Source organism: Triticum urartu, unplaced genomic scaffold, assembly GCF_003073215.2.
Source record: "Triticum urartu cultivar G1812 unplaced genomic scaffold, Tu2.1 TuUngrouped_contig_274, whole genome shotgun sequence".
Taxonomy (NCBI): Eukaryota; Viridiplantae; Streptophyta; class Magnoliopsida; order Poales; family Poaceae; genus Triticum; species Triticum urartu.
The window spans coordinates 29,361-38,635 of NW_024113236.1; the positions used below are offsets into that span (position 1 = coordinate 29,361).

General features: G+C 47.9%; 1 protein-coding gene across 1 annotated transcript; it reads left to right on the forward strand.

Annotated features, from left to right (window-relative positions):
- The first annotated feature begins 204 nt into the window (after positions 1–204).
- LOC125527048 (uncharacterized protein At5g39865-like) lies at positions 205–1,330 on the forward strand. The gene has a single exon (XM_048691623.1). It carries the CDS (start codon positions 257–259, stop codon positions 1,016–1,018), a length of 762 nt encoding a protein of 253 aa, XP_048547580.1. The 5' UTR covers positions 205–256; the 3' UTR covers positions 1,019–1,330.
- Positions 1,331–9,275: the final 7,945 nt, after the last annotated feature.

Below are 9,275 nucleotides of genomic sequence, written 5' to 3' on the forward strand. Positions count from 1 at the left end.
TGTCAAGAAAAAATTGTGCATCTTATCTAATTCTTTTGTTATGGTACATGCAACAAAAAAATTGAAAGTTTGTCAGGTGGTGTTCCCTAAAATTCTTGGAAAATCCCTAAAAAAAGTGACATGTTCAGATGGGCTGGGTTTTCAAATCACGCCCCATAAAACCCACCCCAAACTAACGAGGCCGGCCGCCGGCCACAAGGCAAAGCGCAGACAAAACCCCACCGCTTCCGTCCCCTCCGTCCTCGCAGCCCCCATCATGGCTATGTGGCCTTCTTGGGTGAAGACGCGCGCTTCCAGGTCCAAATCCTCCCCGTCCACCGCGCTCGTCGCCGCTGCCGCCACCACCCGGCGCTTCTCCATCGCCTCCCACTCCCCCTCCCTCAAGGACATCCCGTCGCTGGTCCGCCCGGAGCACCCCCGCCCGCCGCGCGTCTTCCACCGCCTCCGCGTCGCGGCCTCCGCCCTCCGCCTCCTCCGCGCCCTCAAGTCGGCCTCGGCGCACGCCACCGCCCGGGAGCCAGAGGTGCACGTGGTGCTCTACTCCACCTCCCTCCGCGTCGTCCGCCGCACCTACGAGGACTGCTACACCGTGCGCTTCATCCTGCGGGGGATCGGCGCCACCGTCGACGAGCGCGACCTGGCCGTGGACAACGCCTTCGTGGCGGAGTTCGCCGCGCTCCTGCCGCCCCGCCTGGGCCTGGCCCTCCCGCAGGTCTTCGTGGACGGCCGCCACCTCGGGGGCATCGAGGAGGTCCAGCGCCTCCACGAGTGCGGCGAGCTCAACCGCATCGTCGCGGCCCCGACGATATCCTCCGCCCCGGCCCATCCCCCCTGCGGCTGCTGCGGCGACGAGCGCCACGTGCCCTGCGGCAGCTGCGACGGGAGCCGGAAGAAGCACAGCGACGACGGGAGCCGCAAGAAGCAGAGCGACGACGAGGACGGCGCCCTCACCTGCGCCGCCTGCAACGCGAGCGGCCTAGTCCGGTGCCCGGACTGCCTCTTCCCGGCGGCCGCCTGATTGAGATCCAGTCAGTAGTCGGGTAACTGAAACTCTTTACTACTGGCAGCAGTAGGACAGCTACTCCTCATCGACGCCAGCTGCTCAGGTCAAAGAGACCAGCTCGATATACTCTATTTAGTTACTACTAGTCAAAGTAGTTCAAACTTCAAAGCCGGTTACACAATTGGTACTATAATTATAATTTAGCTTCGGCATCAGTACAACTTTCAGAAGATTTGCTGCTCATTTTCCTCTCTTGGCTACTCCAATCCTGGACGAACCAGACGAGAATCATAATACAATTATACTCCTACTTGGTTGGACTCTGTACGTGCGTGCGTTTCAATCAAATCTTTTTAATTCTCAATCAATGGCACGGGCTTCGCGTGCAGCTTGCGTGCCAATGTTTACCGGTGGGAGACTCGTTGGTGTGTTTGCGCACGCGACATGCACGATATACCCATGCGGCTAGCGCATGCTCATCACAGTTGTGGCGTGAAAGGGAGAGCATCATCTATTCATCTGGCTCCTATATGATTGCCCGATGTTTCGTCGCGGGGTACGGCAAACGCTCCAGGCACGGTGTCGGCCAATCATGGCTCCTACGGGCGGCACGGCACGGCACAGCACTCGGCGCATCGGCGAACGGCACGGCGAACCGGGAGATGGGTGGGTTCGACTTCGAGGGGTAGGGTTGGATCATGGGAATTTAACGGCGCCCACATGACGGGTCTCTCGTCGCGCCTTCAGCTCTCACGCGTGTATGCCGTGTGCGTGTACCCGTCCGCGGCAGGAAGAGCAACATCAGGGCCGGGAGCGCGGTGACCGTTGGTCGGTGTGGACTCTAGAGCGGGCGACGGGAAAGGGAGCGGCGGCCGTCGCGGCAGGTGCACAGCTCAGCGGTGATCGGCTCTTCTGTTCGAATGGACCGCAGCGTGCATCAGCTTGGCTCACAGCACCGAGAGCCTTCTGCAGCATGGAACGAAATGGCGCACACGCACCTGGTCATCCTGGATCGACCCAGCACGAGCGCGCCACAGTACTAGTCCAGCCCATTCGTTCGCTCGATCGTGCTTGCTTCGCTGGGTTTTTTTTTTCGGGGTGAAAGGGAGTTTTATTGTAAGGTCACAGTGTTACAATCGAGAGGCCAAAGGTCCTTAATACATGGTGGACCGAATGAACCCACACGGCCGTGGTTCTCTCGGTGCGACTGTAAGTTGTCAACCGGTCTGCAACGCTATTCTGACTACGGTGTAATTTCTGAGGTAAAAACTCTCTTTCCTTCATCAACTCTTTAATCTCTAGTACCCAATGCCCATATGCTGATTTGGTGAGGCCATCAGTAGCCAACACTGAAAGACCAGTCACCGAGTCCGACTGCACCACCACCGAAAGAACTGTGTGTTGGATGGCCAAAGCCATACCCTGCATGATAGCATGGATCTCCGCCTCCAAAGCATCATTACAGTTAAACATGTAACGATAAGCCGCTAACAACACCGTACCTGATCCATCTCTCAACACGATTCCGGTTGCTGCCGACCCGTCTGCCTCCCGGAAGGAACCGTCAACGGAAAGCGTGACAGTCCCTGGCACAGGAGCCGGCCATGGTGACGGTGGTTGTTTGATGTGAGTGTCGGTCTTCTCCTCTGAGACCGGCATTTTGCCTTTTATTATTTCTTCCGTGGTAAAGTGACTAGCGAGCCGAATGGACTTGTAATAGCTGTCCAGATACTCCACTGTTGCCCCCACTACCAGAACCTCCTTTCCATGTAACCAATCGTTCCGCGGCTGCCATATACGCCAGAGCAGCATGATCACCATGTCACGAACCTGATCAGAGCATTGTATGAGCAGATTCAGTAGCCATTCCTTGCCGGTATTGATCAGCAAATTGTCCGACGGGGGAGGCCATCTAGCTCGCATGTGTATCCACAGAGTACGCGCATGATCGCATGTGATTAAAGCATGGAACTCATTCTCCTCCTCCACACCACATAGCGGGCAAGTAGACCGCTTAGATACATGTATGTACTTTTTGCATGCCGCCGTCGGCAATGCCCCGACCACCACCTTCCAAACTGCTATCTTCATTTTCTGTGGCACCGATGCTTTCCAAACACAGTTCCTGATTGATCTCCTGTCGTTTGGAGCATCTGAAGATGATCGCCCTGCGAAGGCAGCATCATGAGCACTTGTAGCCAATTTATAGGCACTCTTTACTGAAAACCGTTCATTCTTCTCCGGGAACCAGGATATAAAATCGCAGCGCTGCCTCGGAGACGTTCTTATTTTCAGAATGTGATCAATGTCCATTTGCCAAAAATGTTGTGACAGCCTCTCCATCTGCCATGCACCATTCCCATCTAAGAAGTCAGAAACTCGGTTTAGGCGGGACGTGCGCTTTGGTGTTATAGGCCGGAATGAAGATGCCCTCGGTATCCATGGATCCCTCCAAGTTTTTATATTTGAACCATTCCCCACTCGCCAAATAATTTCTGTTTTTAACAACTCGAGGCCATGTAGTATACCCTTCCAGACCGCCGACTCATGGTTGAGGAAAACCGTATCTAACAGGCTGCCTGAGGGATAGTACTTGGACTTCAGTAATCTGGCACAGAGACTGTCCGGAGTATTAATGAAGCGCCAGGCCTGCTTAGCGAGAAGCGCCTGATTAAACGCTCTCATATCTCTGAACCCCAAACCATCCATTGTCTTTGGTAACCTCATTTTATCCCAACTGAGCCACGCCATCTTGTTCTTTCCTTTCTCAACACCCCACCAGTACTAACGCATCAGCCGGGTCAACTCATCACACACTAAAGCTGGGAGCTTAAATACACTCATGACATAAGCCGGGATTTCCTGAGCAACAGATTTTATCAGGATTTCCTTATTACTAGATGACATATATTGTTCGCTCCAGTCAATGAATCTCTTCCTTAATCTATCTTGCACCATTTCAAATTTACCTTTATTCATCCTACCTTCGGGCACCGGCAAGCCAAGGTACTTAAGCTCAAAAACCTCCTGTTCAATTTCCAGAATTCTCTTCACCTCATCCACCACCGCAGGCAAGCAGGAGTCAGAGAAAAGGATGGAACACTTTGCTGGATTAATTAACTGGCCCGTGGCCAACGCATAGATATTCAACAAACCTTTCACCATGTGTGCCTGCTGTACTGAGGCTTAGAAAAACAAGAGTGAATCATCTGCAAATAGTAGATGTGAAATCTCCGGGGCCCTTCTACAAATTTTCACCCATTTAAGACCATCCTCAGTCATCGCTTTATTTAACAGTGCCGACAATGCATCAGCAATGAAGAGGAATAGAAAGGGGGATAAAGGATCACCTTGACATATCCCTCCCGACGGGTTGAAAGACTCTAAGATCTTGCCATTGAACTTCACTGAATATCTTACTAACAAGACACAAGCCATAACACGGGAGATCCATGCCTGTGAAAAACCCCATTTGTGTAAGGCCCTCTCCAAAAAACCCCAATCAACTCGATCATATGCTTTAGATAGGTCGAGCTTGTAGGCACAAAGAGCAGGATCATTTTCCTTTAGAGACTAATTATGATGTATGCATTTGAAAGCAATTATCGAGTTATTTGTGATAAGTCTCCCACGAACAAAAGCACTCTGATTTTCAGAGATCAGCTCCCCAAGCAGGGGTCTCAACCTATTAACCATACACTTCGAAACAATTTTATAAACCACATTGCAAAGACTGATTGGCCGGAAGTCTTTTAATTCTTGTGGATGCTGAATTTTTGGAATCAACACTATCGCCGTTTCATTAACCCCCTCGGGCATGGTACCACTAACAAAGAACTTCCGTACTAGACCAATGATATCCTTTTTCAACTCATCCCAGTTTCTCTGGTAAAAACGGGCCAGAAAGCCATCAACACCCGGAGCTTTGAGTGGCCCTATTTGGAATAATGCATATGAGATCTCCTCTTCTGAATATGGTGCATCAAGAGCAATGTTCATTTCTGGGCTGACTTTTGGAAGAATACAGTCCGGAACCGCGGAATAATCAAGGGTTGGGTCCTTAGTGTAAACTTCTTTAAAGTACGAGGATGCCATCTCTCCATATCAGTTGGAGCATTACACCAGGTACCATCTGATTTTCGTAGGCGTTGGATATAATTCCTTCGCGCCCTCCACATTGCCCGGCGGTGGAGATACTTAGTATTGCGTTCTCCCTCCTTAAGCCACGTGATACGTGACCTTTGGAGCAAGATCATCTCCTCCCGGTAGAGGAGTTCATCAAGTTGGTTCATCTTGAGTCAAATTTGAGATCGATCGGCCCCTGCCAACTGTAACTCCACTAGTTGACCTCGCAAGGCCTCAATCTCCTTTATTACATTGCCAAAATTTGCTCTACTCCATGCCTTTAAATCCCTCATGAGTTGTTTCAATGCTACGACAACTGAACCCAGATCGCCTAGTTGAGGGTTTCCAGCCCATGATCGCGACACCACCTCAGCCAGAGCCGGGTGTCTTTCCCACATAATCTCATAACGCGGGGCTTGTCCACGCTGCTTTGCCATCTGAATCCCGCCCATAAGAATTAGGACTGGGCTATGATCAGAACACGGTGTCGCCAAATGGACGACCAGTGTAGATGGGAAAAGGTCACGCCACGCCTCATCCGCACATGCGCGGTCCAGTCTAACTTGCACATTACGATTCCCTTCTTGTCCATTATTGTATGTGTAAGGTATGCCTGAAAATCCCAGATCCTCAAGTTCACATAGCAACAAGCAGTCCCTGAAGGCTAGCATTTGCGTTTCTGATCTCAGAGTCCTGGAAAGATGCTCATGTTGCCACATTGCTTCATTGAAATCTCCACAAACCAACCATGGATCCTGCGAGCTTGCCCTGAGCCGAGCCAAGTGATCCCACATTAGGTGTCTGTTTTCCATTCTAGGCTCTCCATACACAAATGTTCCTCTCCACGAGGACCCACCACCCACATCATCAATAAGAACATCAATATAGCGACTGCACGAGTCCAAGACAGTCACCTTTAGGGCTTCATCCCAAAAGAGGCCTAAGCCACCACTTCTTCCATCCGAACTCACTCCATGGAATCCTTTTAATCCCAATCTCCACTTCAGCTTTTCCATTCTCACTACATCTTGCCTAGTCTCGCTTAAGAAAACTAGACTGGGGACGTTGGCTTTAGTGAGGGCCAACACCTCTCGAACTGTCCCCCCGGAAGTTCCATGCGAGGATATTCATTGTGTCCGGTGGTCCTCCTCGAGGAAGGCCGCCGATATCTCATTGTTCCCACCTTCCTTCGAAACTTTCAGCCGTTTGTTGCTTGCGTCACTACTGGCAGGCGAATTGTTCTCTGTAGCATCCACCCCGCTACCATCGGTCAGAGCCAATGTAGCTTTAGGGGCACCTGAGATGCTGCCAAGCCCCGTCTCAGCTACATCCATATTCAGACGTTTCCTTGCATCCTTGCCCACCTCCATCCTAGCCACAACCTGTTTCAGAGGCCTTGTCGCCGTATCAAGGGTTTCAGGGTCGGTAGCCTCCTCTCTTGGCGCGGACGAAGTTGGCAGGCCATCCCCTTTGCCCGCCGGCCGGGGGCCAGTCTGTCTTGCAGGTGCACTCTATCCTGGCCTAGACGGCCCGTCCGCATATAGCCAATCTCCATACTTCATCTGTTTCTTGCCGTGTATACCTAGTCCACACTCCTTATGATCATGGCCTATCAGTCCACACACTTTGCAAAAACGAGCTAGTTTCTCATAGCGAACAAAGTACACTTGTCTCTCCTTTGCTCGCACAATACTGACAAACTTGGTGAGGGGTTTTTTGATGTTGTGGTTAACCCTAATCCTCACATAATCACCCCTCGTATTGCCATTCAGCCGCATCTCCAAAATCTCACTAGCTCCCTTCAACAGTTTCTCAACTATGTGATCCTTGCAGTAGGGGTCCGGTAACTTGTGAATCTGGAGCCATATAGGCATGTGATCAAACACCACCTCTTCAGCACGACTGAATCCATCGTACTTGCACAACAGTAGCGCCATATTGTGGAACAACCGTGGCCCTTGCTTCATGATCCTCTCCCAGTCTCCCAAGGACGAGGCCTGGACGACAAATCTGTTCGGTCCAACCAGACGGAATCTGACGCCCTGCGCAGGATTCCACGCCGCCCGCATCTCCTTGTAGAAAGCTGACGGCGAGAAGATTTTGTCGGTATGAACCCTAGCAAGGGCTAACCAACGGACACTCTCTTTGATTTCTGGGTCATCGTCATCAATCTCCACATCATCGAATTCTTCCTCATTGATATCCAGTTGGTCGAAAAAGTTTTCCAGATCGAGATCTGCAGTTGCACCGCCGCCGCCACCATAACCACCCCTACCGCCGCCGTCATTGGTCGCCGAGTTCGCATCCGAGGAGGAAGCCATCCCGAACGAGACATCGTAGTGCAGGGTAAACCCCTGCGAGGATCGCCGGGATCGGATGTAAAACTCTGAGGGGACGAGTCGCCTCAGAGGAGGGAAACCCTAGTCGCGAGAGCTAGGGGAAAAAACTCATGTGTGCTTGCTTCGCTGGTTGTTCGCTTCGGATTTCTTTGGCTTTTTTGTTATATACGTACTTCTTTCTCCTTTGTTTTCAAATGCTTGTTTGCTTTTCGTTGTTATACTTTGGTTTTTTGTTTTTCTCAGGTTTCTTCAAGTTTTTTCTTTCTTGCTTGCTTTTCAATGGTTATTAAGTCTATGTCTTTTTCTTCTTCTTTGTTTTTTTGGTTTTCTTCGAGTTTTCTTTCCATAGAATACTACATTTTTCTATACATTGCATATATTTTTCATACACATTTAAGATCTTTTAAATACAAGGCGGATATTTTTAAAAAAATACATGCTTCGATGACTATCATTTTCATACACATTATACATATTTATTACATATCTTTAACATTTTCCCAATAAATGATTACATTTTCTAAGTACATGTTTTGATGTCTACCTTTCTCATACATATTGTACATTTTATACGTACATATAAAAATTATTTATACATCTTTACTTTTTAAAATATAAGATTAACATTTTTAAAAACATATTTATTCATTTATGCTTTTTTCAGGCACCTTGAACATTTTTTGTATACATCAGAAACATTTTAGTACAAAAAGTTTAAAATTTTCAAATACATCATTAACATTTTTTTAAATGCATCTTTTGTTGTCTATCTTTTTATGCACATTGTACATTTTTATATACATAAAAAGCTTTTACACATTTAACTTTTTATAATAGATTATTAAGAAAAATTAAAATACATGTTTTGATGTCTATTGTTTTCATACACATCGTACATTTTTCATATAAACATACACAATTATTTATACATGTTTAACATTTTCCCAATATATGATTAGCATGTTTTTAAACATATCTTTGATGTCTACATTTTGTGTACACCTTTTGTATACAAATTCGAGGTAAAAGTTTGACTTTGAATTTTTTTATGTTAATTGGAAAATGTTAATGAATTCAAAAAATACAAATTTGGATATTGTCCACAAATTTGAGGAATAGTTTACGAGTTTTGTGAAGGGTTTAAGAATTTGAAAAGGTTCACACATTTGGAAAAAGAAAAAAAAACCCAAAGAAAACTCGCTCCAGAAAATGAAAAGACAAAAAAAAATATGAGGACCTTCTAGTAGTTTCCCAAAATCAGGCTGTGAAGCTTCGAGATATGAAATTCTTCCGTCTTGCATGTAGCATTAGGATTGAAGGGTTTGCGCCCTGTACCAATAGAGCTAAAAGTGACGCTATGAATGCTAAATATCAAATGGCTTTTTTAGGAAATGCATCATTTTTTAAAGCTCAAAAATCATGGAGATACAAATGATGTCGAGCAAAATAGAAAGCACACATGGCACCCAGAAGTAATAGAAGAAGATACCTTGCTCCTGCTTCTTGTGGATGATCTTGAACGCTCGAAAATAGACGCGGCGATAGTTTACCTCTCGAAGGATAGCAGCATAATGATAGGGAGCTTCGGTATCAATATTCGCAAGAACTTCCGGGCAGTTTGAACCGATGCATATGGAGTCAATGTGGATGTGAGTTGCGAGAGCCAACGCTTCATTGCACGCCCAAGCTTCAAGGCCCGTCAGGTCGACGAGGCCTTCGAAAACCACCACCGATGCAACAAGTTACTGGGCGTGTGATACGTCTCCAACGTATCTATAATTTATAAAGTATTCATGCTATATTTACAT

Bases quoted from the DNA above. Each gene is read 5' to 3' on its own strand.
- LOC125527048 (XM_048691623.1), top strand. From the start codon at position 257: ATGGCTATGTGGCCTTCTTGGGTGAAGACGCGCGCTTCCAGGTCCAAA.